Source organism: Neophocaena asiaeorientalis, unplaced genomic scaffold (genome assembly GCF_003031525.2).
Source record: "Neophocaena asiaeorientalis asiaeorientalis breed wild unplaced genomic scaffold, Neophocaena_asiaeorientalis_V1.1 scaffold546, whole genome shotgun sequence".
NCBI classification, from domain to species: Eukaryota; Metazoa; Chordata; class Mammalia; order Artiodactyla; family Phocoenidae; genus Neophocaena; species Neophocaena asiaeorientalis.
In genome coordinates, this window is record NW_020175442.1 from 1,436,662 (window position 1) to 1,453,861 (window position 17,200).

Consider the following 17,200-nt stretch of genomic DNA (forward strand, 5'->3'; position numbering starts at 1 on the left):
GGTGCTTCATGTGTATTAGTTTATTTGTTACTCACATAATCCCCATTAGAGAGAAAACATTATCCCACTTGCAGATTAGGAATCTTGGGCTCAGAGAAGTTAACTCATCCCAAGTCATATTGTTAATACGTGATAGAGCCTGTATTCAAATCCCCAGTTCTCTCCATTCACCATGAGAACCCAAAAGCAGTGAAATGAGAAGGTAGGATGATGATATAAACATGATAGGGCAAATGAGGGAAAAGAAATGAGAGCTGTAAAAGAAAGTAAGAAGAGAGTAGAACAGAAAAGGAGACCAGGCATTGAGAAGGAGAGGGAATTCTTTAGACAAGCCCAAGTGTAATGTCTTCAGTAACTGTAATCATGCTGTATCATCTTGGCTGATGCTCTTTTGAGTCCTGTGGGACATCTTACCAGACAGGCCCACTTCCCACCTTGTGTATTACCTTCAGAGGGCTATTTCAAAGCAGACATTATACAAGAAATCTAGCATATAGCCTGACAACTTCCAGTGGAAAGAAATCAGATTGGAATGATTTAAATTTAAATGTGTCCTCAGTGTATGTGCTCTGACTTTACACTGGCTTTGCAGAAAAGACTAATTTTAATTCACTAGAAAGCAGATGGGATCTGTCATGGGGTGGTAAAAAACAAGAAACTCATCCAAATGTAAGAGAAAACAACAGCTTTTCTCTTGTGGGTCAGTTTCATAGTACAAGTATTTGTCACTGGGTCCACACAAGCTGGTTTTCATCAAAATGACAAAAGTCACATCTAATGTTTATTGAACAGTTATCATGTGCTAAGTGTTTTACATGTATTTAATGTGCAGGAGGAGCCTAGGAAGTTGGTACTATTATGACTAACCACCCATTTTAAAGATGAGAAAACTGAGGCTCAGAAAGTTAACCAACCTAAGGTCACTTGGCTAATAAGTAGCAGAGTTGTGATTTGAACCCCAGGCCATGGATCATAACACTACACTATACAGACATTCCCAGGAGTGACTGTGAATGTGTAACCCCAAGAACTCTACATTTTTTAACACTTGTACTCCAGAAAACAAAGAAAGGGAGTAAGGGAAGAAGAAAAGAAAAAGACAATCACCTCAAAAATAGTACCCACTCTAGACATATGGGTTGGAAGCAGCAGGGGTGGTCTGAACCCCCTATGGCCAGGGAAGGAATCTGTAGCAAAGGGTGGGAGGAGAAAAGATGGGGCAAGAAGAAATGGAAGTATAAAGTTTAAAAATGAAAAAGAAAGAAAAGAAAAAAAAGAATGCATTTAGAGTGAAAAGGGAAGGAAGAAGTTCTTGTAAATACTGGATCATAACACTACACTATACAGACATTCCCAGGAGTGATTGTGAATGTGTAACCCCAAGAACTCTACATTTTTTAACACCTTGTACTCCAGAAAACAAAGAAAGGGAGTAAGGGAAGAAGAAAAGAAAAAGACAATCACCTCAAAAATAGTACCCACTCTAGACATATGGGTTGGAAGCAGCAGGGGTGGTCTGAACCCCCTATGGCCAGGGAAGGAATCTGTAGCAAAGGGTGGGAGGAGAAAAGATGGGGCAAGAAGAAATGGAAGTATAAAGTTTAAAAATGAAAAAGAAAGAAAAGAAAAAAAAGAATGCATTTAGAGTGAAAAGGGAAGGAAGAAGTTCTTGTAAATTTTTTAGAATAGAGTATGAAAATAATATAGTTAAGTTTAAATTAAGGTTGTTTCTCTAATTTGCCCTTTTGTTTCTAATTTCATGGGCTAAAATGACCCATTCAACTCAGGCTTTGGAATTAATAATATTTGTTCTGACAATTTCTCCCTACCCTGAGTAATGCTAATTTCCACTCTGCAAGATTACTGTCTCAGTGAAAGGTGGGTGTGTTTTTGGCCTTTTGTTTTTTTTTCCTCTTGAAGCTTAATTAAGTCAACATTAACCATAGCCATGTAACCACAGAATGGGCAGTTTCTTGAAGCCTCATGGTTTGGACATTTTCCAGCAAAAATTCCCACTTCTATAATTATATTTAGTGTTCTATTTACCTGAATAGCTGGCTTGTTATGGGACCATGTGTCAGGGCAACACTGGGCCTTGTTTGCAGCCGAGTTTGTCTGCTTCATGGAACCCCTGTGCCAAAGAGTGTGCAGTTCTCAATGGAGCTGAGCCTCTGGGTTCAGCCTCTCTTGTTTCTTCTTCAGAAATTTCATCCGGGTTAGCATTGCACATCTGATGCCATATGGTCCTGCAATTCTCAAGACTGTCTACTTAATGTTTAAAACATTTTTTAACTTGTCCATACCCTTAACTCTGAAAGTAATAGTATTACCCGTGTTTGTGGTATGGACCTATCTATCCTGATGACTTTGTTTATATAGATGTGACTGAATTTTTTTTTTTAAGTACAGCCCTTACACAAAAGCCAGTTTTTTCATGTCAGTGCAGCTGTTTTAACTTTTAAGAAACTGCAAGAATTTTATCCCTAAAACATTAATTTGAAAGACATAGGACCTATAAAGAAGTGCAATGTTCCTGAAACTGGTATCTGTTAATCTCCCTACTTCTGTTCTCTTTGAACTCTTAATTAAGAGTTGAATAAAGTTCCTGAGCTATTACATATAAACTTTTCATGTTATTGCTGAATTCCTAGTAATCTCTGAAATGTTAACTTATAACGGAAGCAGTAGCATTCATAATAGAAACAAAAGGTAACAGTAGCTCAGTTCTCATGATTTCTCTAAACTCAATGACGTTTCCATGGACACAGAGGCAGATGCTGGAAGGAAGCTGTTGTGTGTTTTCCTGGGTTCACTGTAGCCCAGTGAGTCATGGTAGATATTGTTTTCCTTCTTTTTTATGCTCTAGCAACGATTTCACTTCCTGTTATATAGGAAAACCTATTCTACTGTTTAAAAGAGGTCACTAGATGTATTTATTACTTTAAGACCATTTCATCCATGGAAATAATTTTTTATTGTTCTGAGTCACTCTGGTTTGTGGAATTTTTACATGAGTTCCAGGACAAGGATGAGATGATATACTTATTTTATTTTGCATTCTCTTTAATTTTTTTGACTGCATGAATGTCAGGCTTGCTGTCAAAGTATTTCCATGTTTTTATTACTTTAAAAGTTACTCTGCTACATTTATGTCTCCTAAACTCTTCTTTGACGACTTCACTATGTGTACTGGGCATGCTGTATTTTGGCAGAACTTTTACTTTTCCCAGTGTCACGTGATCTCTTGTTTTTCCCTTAGTCCCTGTTCATGTCTTCTCAATGTAGACCTTTACCATGTTAAAAGTTATACAGACCTTCAGAAATATTTAAATTGTTTTGTTGAACTGCTGGAAGGATTTCAAAGGGCATTTGTTATGCCTTACATTTTTTTCTTGCATTAATGTAAACCTTACTACAAGTGTTCCCTAGTTCGGCCCGGGATATCTCTGTGCTTTAGACTGTACCCTGGGATCATAGAAAGATCCCGAAATTCATTTTCAGGTATTCTTGGGTTTGATTACAATTTTTGTATTTGTTAATCACCTCTAGAGACCTAGGTTAAATTTAAATAACAGTTCAGATTTACAGAGAAGCCTTAGATGTTCTGACATTTTAGAAAATATTTGAATAGAAAACAGTGACTCTCCAATGGGCTGAGATTTCAAGTTATTGGTTATTGTCATTGATATTCCTTCCACATATTACTCTGTGTGTGCAATTCTGACTGAATGACTGACTTAAGATTTAAAATTAAATCTCCTGTTTTTCTGGGATGGGTAGGAAGGTTGGATATTCTGCCTCCCGCCTCTCTTGACTCTTGTGCCCTAATTAGTCACACCTTCAACCGTGTCCTCTAAATAGTCAGACTCCGACAGACCGATAGGAGTATAATATTGACTTGATGTTAGACTAGGAGACAAAATGGACAATTCCTAATAGATAATTTCTTCTCTTGCAAATGATCATGGCTGGTCCAAACTATACTACACACATTCACAAATTCATTAGGGTGTGCATTGTATATGTGTATGTGTGCACGTGGGGGCATAATTCAGTGTTCTGAAGTTTTAGATGATTGGTTTTCTTGTTAGAAAATGGTAGAGTATTAATCTGAATCATTTTATTTTCAACAGGTTGACATGATGAAAGAAGCATTAGAAAAACTTCAGCTCAACGTAGTAGAGATGAAAGATGAAAATGCAACCTTAGATGGTGGAGATGTCTTATTCACAGGTAGAGTTGTACTTACTTTTTCCTATCTAAAAATATTTCTAATACCTGGCCTATATCCCCTTGTTTAATTATAGTTTTTTTTTAATTACCAAAGTAATTAAAAGTAAGGGTAAGGGAAAGTAAGGGTAATTTGGAAAATACAGAAAAGCACAAAATAATTACCAAAGTAAGGGTAATTTGGAAAATACAGAAAAGCACAAAAGAGAGAAAATTAAAAATGACCTTTCATTCAAAGATAATCATTTCAATATTTGGGTTATTGAATACTTTTTTATTGAATATTAAAGTACCTTTAGTACTTTTGTATGCATGTATTTGCATATCTTTACACGTTATCAGTATATACATATCATTTTATAGGTTGTGTCTACTGTGTTCTACAGTATTCGTTTATGAGTTGCATAGCTTTGCATTGTGTGACAGTATATCTGGGCTGTATTTGAAACTCTTAATTCAAGATGTGTCATTTACAAATAATTTTCTTCCCAGATGGCAAGATAGATTTAAATACTTTTCAGTGCAGATTGGCTTGGCTTAATGCCAAATGAATAATAGCAGAACTCAACAAAATAGAAACAGCTGATATTATTATTGATCTAACTGAAATCAGTTTTTATACTGCATATAATATAGCTACTAAAGAAATGGTAATTTTAGCATTTAACCTTTCCAACTCTTTATGATCATATTATTATTGTTTTTGTAAAGTCACGTGCTAAAATCTGGGTCACCAGGTTCATTCTAGTTATATTGATAAACAAGACAATCAATCATTTTTAATTGATAATGAGTTTATTTTCCCCTACTTGTCAAAGAATAAACACCTGTTTCACAGATGTAGCCCTAACAGCAGAGGCTGGTCCCCAGAGATTTGGGAATGTAGACCCATGTGGCCCACTGAAAGCACGGAGCTTCTTGGAAGTCCAATATTTTAGCTGACGTGAATTTTGTGTCGAATCCCATGTATATAGACAAAATATAGCCATCTTCATTGTAATGTAAAAATGTTTTATATAACTTAAATTTTGAAAAAATTAATGTTCCTGGAGGAGGAGTCTTTATCCTGGGACATTCACATAGTTCCTTGCTTGGTATCACATACTTGTTGAGTGGGGACTGTGTCACCGAGCCCCAGGGGGCGCCATTTTTATCATAGGTTTGTGGAAAGCGTCCCCTGGAGTTGTGCCCTGCACAGCCTGTGTCACCACTGTCACAGGCAATGGGCCTCCCTCTGGGGTTTGATGTGCACACCCACTGAGCCATAAGAACACAGAACAAGGAGTCAGAGAGACCTACGCTGCATTCTCAGCTCCAGTTGTTTCCAAGCCGACTCAGGCATTCTTTGAATCTGCCTAGTAAGTTCCGCTTAGAATATTCCTTTTTTTTTTTTTTTTTTTAAAAGAGGCACGAACCGGTATCCCCTGCATCGGCAGGCGTACTCTCAACCACTGTGCCACCAGGGAAGCCCCTAGAATATTCTTTGTGTCTCCCATTGATGGCACTTTTCATTCTTTTTAGTAGCACAGAACAACAGTCTGTTTCTCTTAGAAAACAGGCTTTTGTGAAAAGCTAGATGTGTTACTCACACTTCCTTACAATAAAATTCTTTTTTACCAGAACATAGCTGTATAATAAATAACTTGCTGTGAGCAGGTACTGATGCTATTTGAAGAATGATTTAAAACAAAATGTAGGGGCTTCTCTGGTGGCACAGTGTTCGATAATCTGCCTGCTAATGCAGGGGACACGGGTTCGAGCCCTGGTCTGGAAATGATCCCACATGCCGCGGAGCAACTGGGCCCATGAGCCACAACTACTGAGCCTGTGCATCTGGAGCCTGTGCTCCACAACAGGAGAGGCCGCGACAGTGAGAGGCCCGCGCACCGCGATGAAGAGTGGCCCCTGCTCGCCGCAACCAGAGAAAGCCCTCACACAGAATCGAAGACCCAACGCAGCTAAATAAATAAATAAAATGAATTTATTTAAAAAAAAGATTTAAAAAAAACAAGCTGTATTCACAGCCATTTAGTTATCTCAACAGCTGAGCTGAACAAGATTCCCTAAAATCTTCTCATTGTTTCGGACGAATTTATTAAAAAAAAAAAAAAAAGATTTAAAAAAAAACAAGCTGTATTCACAGCCATTTAGTTATCTCAACAGCTGAGCAGAACAAGATTCCCTAAAATCTTCTCATTGTTTCGGCAAAGTTTAGGAACCTCTTCCATTGGTCAAAGGTCTTTCCACAGCATCTCAAGCCTAATGTTTGTCCCATAACTTCTAATTAGGTACTAAGTATTGAGGTTTGCCTTGGACACTATCTGTAAACTTTGTTTTGGTATTATTCAATACTGAATACCTTAAAAGTATTTTATTGAAAACTGAGATAGTGTTGTGATATTAAGATCTTTATCTGCTTGGCTTCTCATTCATACCTAATGTGTGGTCCTACCTTCTATTTCCTACTTCTCGAGTTTTTCCCTTTTTAAAAATTGTAGTAAAATATATATAACACAAAATTTGCCATTTTAACATTTTTCTGTGTACAATTTGAGTGGCATTAATTACATTCACAACATTGTACAAACATCACCACTCAATTTTTAGATTACGCAGTTGAGTAAGAACCAAAATCTGGAGCGCTTCCCATACACTCTGTGTGTTCTTCCTTCTGTAACTCAGAGCTTCATTAATAATTCATCAGGAAATGGACAGAAGGAAAGAGGTTTCCAACTCCAGTTCTGCTGGGAAATCTGTCAGTCAAGCAAACAGCTACTGGTAGAAGTTGTTTCAGTCCTATTTCTCTTAAATAGACAACATCAACTTACCTCTACTTTCATTTATTTATTTTTGTGAAATATGGAACATATAAAAAAGAGTTATAAAATGTTTATGTACAGTTTAAAGACCAATAATAAAAATGATCACCTGAGTACCTAACACCTGGCTTAAGAAATAGAACATTGCCAGGACCATGGAAGCCCCACTCCCAAACTTTCTCTCCTCCCAGCTTGAGGTAGCCTGAATTTTGTGTTAATCACTGTCTTGTCTTTCTTTGAGTTTTACCTCAATATGTGCATTCCTAAAATTATATGTTGTTTAGTTTGGTTTTTCTTATGGCTTCTGTAATTAGGGTGATACTGTATGAACTCTTGTGTGATTTTTATACCGTTGATCTAACTTGATCCATGTAGCTGGAGTTCATTCATTTTCACTGCTGTGTGGAATTCCATGGTAAGAATACCGAATGATGGGGCTTCCCTGGTGGTGCAGTGGTTGGGAGTCCGCCTGCCAATGCAGGGGACATGGGTTCGAGCCCTGGTCCGGGAGGATCCCACATGCCACGGAGCGGCTGGGCCCGTGTGCCACAACTGCTGAGCCCGCGTGCCACAACTACTGAAGCCTGTGCTCCACAGCAGGAGAAGTCACCACAATGAGGAGCCCACACACAGCAGCGAAGACCCAATGCAGCCAAAAATAAATAAATGAATTTATTAAAAAATAAAATATATTTATTCATTTTACTGTTGGTGTATGTTTGAGTGCTTTTCAGTTTTTGTCTACTATCTTCAATGCTGCTATGTACAGTCTTGTGTGTGTCTCTTGGGGACGTGTATAAGAGTTTCTCTAAAGTAAACAGCTAGAAATGGAATTTCAGGTGGTGAACTCTTATTTTGATTCAATGATTATGTGATTTTTTTCTTTAATCTATTGATGCGGTTAATTACATTAATTGATTTTCTGATATCAATGGTCAAAGTTTACATCCCTGGGATGAAATCAAACTTGATGAAGATATATTCTCTTTTTATTAGTGTTGTATTTAGTGTGTATTTAATTGTTTAATTATCTAAACAATTAGATAATTGTTTAAGATTTTGTTTCTGTGGCCTATAATTTTTCTTTTTTGTTATCCTTGTCTGGCTTTGATTGAAGCTATGTTAACCTCATATGAAATGTATTAGGGAATATTTCCTATGTTTCTGTTCTCTAAAATCAGTACAACTTTAATTGTGCATTCCTTGAACTTTGGTAGAACTTACCTATAAACAGGCCCTGTGGACCTGGTGCTTTCTTTGTGGGGAGATTTTAAACCAGTTCTGTTTCTGTAATGATTATATGACTATTGAGGTTTTTCTGAGCCAGTTTTGGTGAGTTTTGTTTTCTGAGACTTTATTTATTTTATCTAAGTTTTTAAAATGTTGGCTATAAAGTTATTCATATTTTCTTAATATCTGTTTTAAGTTTCACGACAACTACAGCTATGTCCCCTTTTCGTTCATAATGTTTTTTTGTGCCTTCTATTTCTTGCCAGAGATCTGTCAATTTTATTAATCTTTTCAGAGAACCAACTTTGGGCTTTATTGAACCCTCTCTCTTATATGTTTCCTTTTCTCTTCCTGTTTCTACCTGTATTTCCTTCCTTCAAATTCCTTTGTTTTTATTGTTCTTTTTTCCTTGAATTTCAAGGTGGAATTTTTTCTCTTTAATTTTGAACCTTTCTTCTTAAAGTAAGCATTTAAGGCTGTAAAGCTTTTCAAGTACAGCTTTAGCTGAATCCTTTGTGTTTTGATATGAATATTTTTGTTATCATTAATTCCAAATATTTTCTGATTTCCATTATGATTTATTCTTTGGCTTATTAGTGGATAATGATGTTTTTTTAAAAAAACATATTGATCATTATTATAAGTTGCTGGGATACCTACTCATTATTGTGATAATTGATAAATATAAAGGAAAGACTCAAGCATTTAGCCTATCTTTTCTTTGTGAATTCTATTTCAAGTAGACCAAATACTTGATTGAGAAAAGTTTTTATTTTTAGAATTCTAGCCAGTAATTGTAGATCCCTAATAAAACAATGGACCTGTGCAATGATCATCAAAGGATATAAAAACTTTTATATGAGGGACTTCCCTGGCGGTCCAGTGGTTAAGAGTCCACACTCCCAATGCAGAGGGCACGGGTTCAATCCCTGGTCGGGGAACTAACTCCTGCATGCCACACGGTGGGAAAAAAAAAAAAAAGATAAAGGAATGAAACAACAATTTTAAAAAAATGAGTGGGGGACTTTATAATGGAGGAATCCGGCTGGTACCACCTGAACACACTGATCATTCTAGCATCACTGAAAGTGTGACAGTCAGTCATGTGTCTCAGGATGTGATGCAGTAGAAGTACAGCCCCACCTCTGAAGTAGTCCTATCAAAAAAAAAAAAAAAATTGAACAAGAATCTAAAGAAGCATCTACATAGACTATCAGTTTGCCAAAAAATACAAAGGATAAAGGAACAATTTAATGTTAGATGGTACACAAGGAAGCAATCAACCAAATCCAGACTGTAGGAAAATCAGTAGGACAAATGACCTGATATCTCCTATGAAAGAATGAGGTAAGGAAGGAAAAAAAAAAAAAAGAGGGTGAATTGGTATAGAAGAAAATGACATAAGAGACTTAACACCAAAAAAAAAGCCTTTTTCATATTTTGATTCCAGTACTTCAGTTGTTTTTATCAGGAAGACCATTTAAAGGATATAGCCCACCATACTGCTAGCAACAGAAGTCCAACTTAAACTTACTTTTTAAAGAGATAAGCAGTTTGTGTTTCTTTGTACGTTCCTATCTCACCTTACTCTTTTAAAATGGAAATCATGTGTATGGCCCACTGTAAATGCATTTAAATTTGCTTAATGCATTAAATGTTTTTCTTAAAAATGTAAATCTAATTTATGAATCTATATTTATCTTAAGACAATTAAGGAAATTTGATTTTTTTAAAAATTTCAATTGACTTTTTTAATAAAGTAAGTAATACTTTTGTTAAGTAAAGGATCTTTCTCTTACTTAAGTTTTGATTTGTATGTAGTGAGTTTTCTTAAGGGACAACACACTCATACCATTACCAAAAACACTGTCAACATGCCGTCAACAATTCCTGTGTCTGCTAAGAGCATAAGCCAATGGAATTTATCATAACATCATTTGACCTATGTCTTTTATAGGGACACCACGAAGATAAAAGTTGTAATAGCTGTAAAGTCTATCAAGCAATTCTTTCTCCATGGCTACACTTCTTGTACTTGTTCTGAGGCAAAATATATACTGATTTCTCTTGGAATTTTTTATCCACATTTTATGTCGAATTCTTTTCCCAAGAATTAAGGGAGGATAAGAATTCTTACATTTATGTATTGCCTAACTCTATCTGCTATAATTGTTTTCTTGCCTATAACTAGGAGACCATTTTTACTTAATGTTTTGCCTTCTGAGAAGAAAAATTGTAGAATTTCAGAAAAGCCAAATAAGTAGAAAGTTTCATTCTTCTAAACTTTAGTGCTTTGTAGATAGGCACTATCTACATCAACCTTTGATGGTTGATTTGAAATAAATGGGTGTATTGTTTTAAAAACAGCTGTTAGAGCTCAGACTTGAAGACCAGGCAGCACTAAACTCACTTTACCCAGATGGTTTCTTCAGCCCTTATATCAACATTATAGAAAAAGGTATTTGAGCTGATCAAGACTGTCTAGTATTGTTCTTTTAGGGGGAAAAAAGGAAGCTCTGCTAACTTGTCATTGCTATTGCTTAATTTCTGATTATAGGTTATTAATGTGTTTAATTCTATGGTTTCCTAAATAAAAACTTTATTCTCTTACTGTGGTAAAATATACATAACATAAAATTTACCATTTAACCACTTTTAAATGTACAGTTCAGGGTTATTAACTGCATTCACGTTGTGCAACTATCACCACCATCCATCTCCAGCACTTTTCTGCCTTCCCGAAATGAAACGTCATACCCATTAAACACTGACTCCCCATTTCCCCCCTCCCCCCTCCCCTGCATCAGCCCCTGGCAATCACCATTCTACTTTCTGCCTCTATGAATTTGAAAAAGTTTATTTTTAAAGGCAATAATTTGAAACCAGATTTGTGTAAAGAGAGCAGGGGTCAGAGTACAAGTGGAGCTGCCCCTCTACGGTAGGAAAGAACTGTGTGATGCTTTAAGGTCTCCATTTATAGATAGAGAAGTAGTACGCCGTCTCTGTGGTGCCACCCACTGACTGTGTTCCATGACATTTATTACAGGCAGAGAGTTTTTTGTGGGCCTTTCCAAAAGGACAAATCAACGAGGTGCTGAAATCTTGGCTGATACTTTTAAGGTAGGTAAAGGATAATTTATGCCTGACACAGAGTAACTACCTAATAAACATTCATAGACCCACTGAATCAATATGTCATGAATAACGGTATTTATATGTCACAGGCTTTGCAAAATAATTCCTAATGTTTGTATGCTTGCTAGAAGTTTTAGAAGCTAGAACTTAATAAATAGGCTTCATGGGACTCCCACAGCAGCAACAGACAAAGTTATCATGGACATCTGTTTTCTCCCAGTGTATACTCATACAACCACCTGGCAGGTGTTTCTGGCACAATCAATGACTTTAAAAAAAAAATCTGGAGTCCCAATTGCCTCTAACATGAAATGTGGATTTTTCAGATTGGAATCAAAGATCACCTGTACTTGGGTGCCTACTGTGTGCTGGAAACTCAGCTAGGCATTGCACATACATCCTCCCAAGGTCCCTTTACTCTATTGATCATTAGCAGATTGGCTCACCAGACTGCTTAGGAAGGGATGTAATCCCCAAAAAGCTCTGTTCCCCATGATGATGTGAGGCTCTTGTTTACACAGGATATTCATCCTTCCAGAGTAGCCCACTACATAGGTCAGCCAGTGAAGCTGTTGACGCAGTCACACGTCGGGAAGGGGGCTCTGCACTTTCTTTTTAGAAGCGATCTTCACTTAACTGGCAATATCCAAACTTGTGGGTCCCAGTTTTCCTTCCAGATGTTCAGGGACCCTGGCAGCCTCCAGAAGAGCAAGAATGTTTTGAGCAGATTTGAATGCGTTTTAGAATTATTCTGAAATGACAAACGACTTGTTTCTATTATATGCATAGGACTATGCGGTCTCCACAGTCCCAGTGGTCGAAGCTTTGCACTTGAAGAGTTTCTGCAGCATGGCTGGGCCTAACCTAATCGCAATTGGATCCAGTGAATCTGCACAGAAGGCTCTCAAGGTAAATATAAAACTTTGCTCTTTCTAAAGGCAGTAGGTGGTGCCTGCCGCATGGTTTTTCTAATTCTGTCTACTGGGTGGACAGCAAGCAAGGGTGGCAGGGAGAGAACAGGCTGGTACTTGAGCTTTCTGTGATGTACACTGTCACGACCTCACATTTATCAGGAACTGGGAACACCTAATAAGTACTCTTCCTGGGAAGTACACTTATAGGAAGAGTTCTTCACTGGTGAACCATTCTTACTTACACACCAGGTTACCTGGAAAAGCCGATTCAGAAAAATAAATACCAAACTCATCACAGTTATCTCTTCTGGGGAAAAGGAAGGCATCCCACCAGTAGAGCTCTTTGTAATGTTTTATCTAAGTCAGGTAATTGGTACACATGGGGTCATTACATTATTCTTATCCTTTTGTCTTCTGAACTATTTCATAATAATCTTTTAGAAAGACATGATTCAGAAGAACCTAAAAATCTTAACTTCTTCATTTGCATTGGAATACTTAAATTTTAGGAAAGGAAATTTTCTTATTTCACAGATAGGAAAGGAAAGTCCAGAAAAATTACAACTTGCCTTGGGTCACATAGCTAGATTGAAAGTGGAAGTCACTGATACTGAAGAAGACCTTCCATCGTTACAGTGCTTTACAGTTCAAAGGCACATTTCGTCTCTGTAACTAACAACCTGGGAGATTATCTGGACACTTCATAAGGGCAAAAACTATGTCTGTTTTGCTCACCACGTGCGCCTTTGTGCTTGGCCCATGGTGGTCCTTAAATAAAGAGACTGATGAATAAATGAATGCGGGAGGTGGTTTTATCTCTATTTTGCAGTTAAGAACTAGATCGAGTGGCTCGCCCCAGATCGCAAGGCTAATACTAAATGGTGGGCTGGGACTACTTTTTGCCCCCTCCTCTCAGGTGGTCCTGCACTACACATGACTTATTAGAGGGCCAAGACAGTAACTCCTCTTAGGCAAAGAGAGGAAGTCTCTGTGCCCCAAGGTATACAATTTATTTTTTTGCCCTATCAGGTCTTTACTCTTCTGCCTCAGTGCTAGACTTGGTATGGTTTGTCTGGGAAGCAATCATTGCCTCCCACTTACTGACTTTCCCCTTTGCATGATCTGCGACTTCTTCAGTCAGCTCACTTGGCCTTTCTTCCTTTTCTCAAACTGTATCTCTGATTGTATTTCTAGGACCTTTAACAATTCTTGTTGAACAGTCTACCTCAGAATTTGAATTTGGGGCTTTTTCTGTTGCCTTTAGAGAATTCTTTTGTTCTGTTCCAGCTGGAAGGCTATGTCAACTTTCTGCATATTAAAAAAAAATGGTGTCTTGAAGGAAAACATCTGATGAATGGTGTTACTTAGAGGATCTAGAAAGATTATATTTCTCCTCAGGGACTAACTGTGGTTTCCCTCCATGGCAGCTGGGTTGGTCTGCACATGTCTGAAATTGATTACAAGAGAAGGAAAAGGCTGAAGTTGGTCTGTACTGTGTCTTTGTGTGAATTAGCAGAAAGAACCTCTCTGGGTAGACAAACTAGAAAAAGTAGCCCCATCTGCCATTTTGGGTAAACTAGGTCCCTAACTCAAATAGCTTGGTCTCTAACCAATAGGTCCCTAACTCAAATTGGTCCCTAACTTAAATAATCTGGAGACACTAACATATAACAAACTAAGAGATAATACAATATGGTTAACTAGCACTGTTATATGAAATAGCCCTAACTATTATTCAGAGGAGAAGAGGAAACTCTTGAGGTTTAGATATTCAGAGGAAACTTCACAAAGAAAATGTGGCTAGATGTGGGTCATGAAGGATTTATCAGGGTGGGATTCAGTGAGAGAGTGTTACAGGTGGGGACATGGAATAAGCAAAAACTAAGCAAAATATATTCATGAGATGTGGGCAAACTAGCCCAACTAATGAAGAGTTTTCTTGTGGGCTCCCAGATAGCTGGATGGGGCAGGTGACGTCTAAAGAGGTTGGGACGTAAAAGTGAGCAAGAGATGAGTTTATCTCCATGAAGTAGGAGTCTGGGTACCCACAGGCTCTGAGCAAAAGAGGCTGTATTGCTACAGAGGTGTTGGACTATCATTTCTTTTGCAAAAAAAAAAAAAAAAAAAAAATGGAGGGGAAAGACCCTGCAATCAGAAAAGAGGGCCACTGATGACCTGAAAAAAGAAAGCCAAGCCCCAAGTCCCATTGTATGCCTTGGCAACTCACTCACATTTCTCCCTTAATCTTTCCTTTCCCATTGTCAAGTCCTCTAAGACCACATCTTTTAAGGGCATCCTATGAGGACTTTATAGTCCTCCTTCCTTTATAAAGTTCATTTGAGTTAGTGTTAATAGTGATGTTCACTCTAAACGTGAAACCTTCTGTGTCAGAAGCTATAAATAATCCTCACTGACTAGAAAGACATTTTTGGAGATTGAATTTTCCATCAGCAAATGTGCTTCATAAACTATGGGCCTGTGGAGTTAGCAAATGCCCACCCGCCATGTTCCTAGCATCAAAAAGGTTCTCTTCCCTTGTAGCAAAAGCAGGAGAGCAAAGCAAACTGAAGAATAATGAGATCTCCATGAGGGCATGTTCTCAGGTCAGAAATAGGTGGGTTGGTGAAATTCAGATTTAGTGAATTGAACTGCTTATTTATTTGTGAACAGTTTGGGCTCCTGCATTAAATCAATCAGTAAAATTGATAGTGGGTAAGTCCTACTACTAATTTGGACATATAAATACTGATATAGACAGGCAGGAAGACAAATGGACAGAGACAAATACATCATTTACAAGTAATGAAAGCGTATTTTCTCCATTTCGCAAGTGAAAATACTGAGAACAGATGAAATAAGGCATTTTGAATAGGATTTCATGGTTCCAGAATCAGATTTCCTGGACCCTGATTCTCCTCTCCCAACTTGCCCACCCTACTCCATATCCATTCTTTTTCTGTTGTAAAGACTTTTCTAATTATTTTGCCGTGGATTGGTTCTAGCTAATCTCCCTCTTTATAACTCCCCTCTCTCCAACTATTCCCCTCTTCCCACTTTTTGCTATTATCAGGATCTGACCTGTTTCAGGGAAGATATGAGTTTGGTCTCAGATATCTGTTTTTCCTTTGAAAATCTTGATGTCTCGGTCTTGTCTCTGTAGAGAAAACCCCTGGCCACTTGGGCCTTTCTTCGAAGGGCATAGCATTTAGACAGAGGTGAATTGTGCCTTCCTGTGCCACACACTGAAAGCCTGATTGCGTCCCACATCTGTCACTGCTTGCTGGGTACTTGCTTCCTTCAGAGTCTATAAAACTACTTCTTGCATATTCTTGCAAAGCTGAGAGCCCAAGGGTTTCTGGGTAGTCTTATTGCATTTGAAACACTTTGTAATGGGTTGCAATCTATTCTTGGTTAATGAAGTGGGTTCTTATAGAGATAGTCATCATGCCTGTCTCGGTTGTAGTAGATTTAATAGTGTATGCATTGTATATTTAAATGAAATAATCTATCTAGCAATTCTCTGCTAAAAAGCCCAGAATGCAGAGTACATTTAATACACACTTAACACAGAGATTATCTAATACAGGGAAGGAAGAAAGGAGGACCTATTATTACCATATTTTACTGTTGATATGGCCAAAGTACTGGAGATTAGGTTGATTTGAAATTACTAAAGATATTTGATACCAAGTCTTACCCTACAAATACTATTATCTAAGCAAAATTAGCCTTTAGAGCAATCTGCCCTTGCTATAGTTTTTCTCCCACACTTTTCATCATTGCCTTTGTGCCCCTGGGCAATCACTACCTTCATCCTGCTCCTCTAGCTATAAAAGAAAATACTATAAGAGTAATTAATTCGTGTGTAGGCAGTAGATCTACTAGTACTCTTGCAGGAGGAATGTTTGTCTTCTCAAAAAGATGAGAACTCCAGTTGCCACCCAGCTGGAACTACTGCTCACAAACATAATTTAAGCAACAGAAGCCAACCTCCAAAAAGTACATATTATATTATCTCATTCACTTAAAGTTAAACAAGAGATAAAACTACTCTGTGCTGTTAGCAGTCAGAATAGTAGTTACTTTAAAAAGAGGGAGGGAGGGCTTCCCTGGTGGCGCAGTGGTTGAGAGTCCGCCTGCCGATGCAGGGGACGCGGGTTCGTGCCCCGGTCCGGGAAGATCCCACATGCCATGGAGCGGCTGGGCCCGTGAGCCATGCCCACGGAGCCTGCGCGTCCAGAGCCTGTGCTCCGCAGCAGGAGAGGCCACAACAGTGAGAGGCCCGCGTACTGCAAAAAAAAAAAAAAGAGGGAGGGAGTCATGGTGTGGAGGGCCATCTTGTATGTTACACTTTAATTTTTAAAGTTTAATAAAAATACATATATTGTTGGAAGTGGGCTGTGATTAACTTACAGAAATAATTCTCCAGTAGCTGGGTCTAAGTCTCAGATCCCTGCTTTATCGCCTATATGATGCCTGTCTTGTCCATAGACTAGCCTGGTGGTGTTGTTTTTTAACTAAGGAAAAAAAGACAAACTTGGTACCTCCTGACCAATATCTCCCCATTTCCCCTTGCCTGCCGGTCTTTGTAAACCTTAAATATATACAATTTTTAATTGTCCTTTGTATGTCAGTAAAGTTGGGGAGGAAAAAAGACATGATAAAGAGTAGATTTGCACCACATCTCACCTGTTCTTTTTCTAGATCTGTGACAAAATTGACTTGCTTTCCAGAAACCTGGATTAATTACATGCTCTCTGTCATGGAAGGACAGATCATAATTCTTGCCCTCAGGAGGGACTCACAGTAATGATTTTTAACTCAGTCTCCTTGGTAGCATTCAGCCTTCCAGCCAGCTGCGGGGGGGGGGGG

General features: G+C 38.0%; 1 protein-coding gene across 1 annotated transcript in view; it reads left to right on the forward strand.

The window, feature by feature from the left end:
- Positions 1 to 17,200, forward strand: part of DDAH1 (dimethylarginine dimethylaminohydrolase 1) — a 146,981-nt gene that overhangs the window by 99,723 nt on the left and 30,058 nt on the right. Inside the window, exons 2-4 of the mRNA XM_024767885.1 lie at positions 4,134 to 4,233; positions 11,326 to 11,399; positions 12,204 to 12,323. Coding sequence (XP_024623653.1) covers positions 4,134 to 4,233; positions 11,326 to 11,399; positions 12,204 to 12,323 — 294 coding nt within the window. The remainder of the gene's footprint in view (positions 1 to 4,133; positions 4,234 to 11,325; positions 11,400 to 12,203; positions 12,324 to 17,200) is intronic.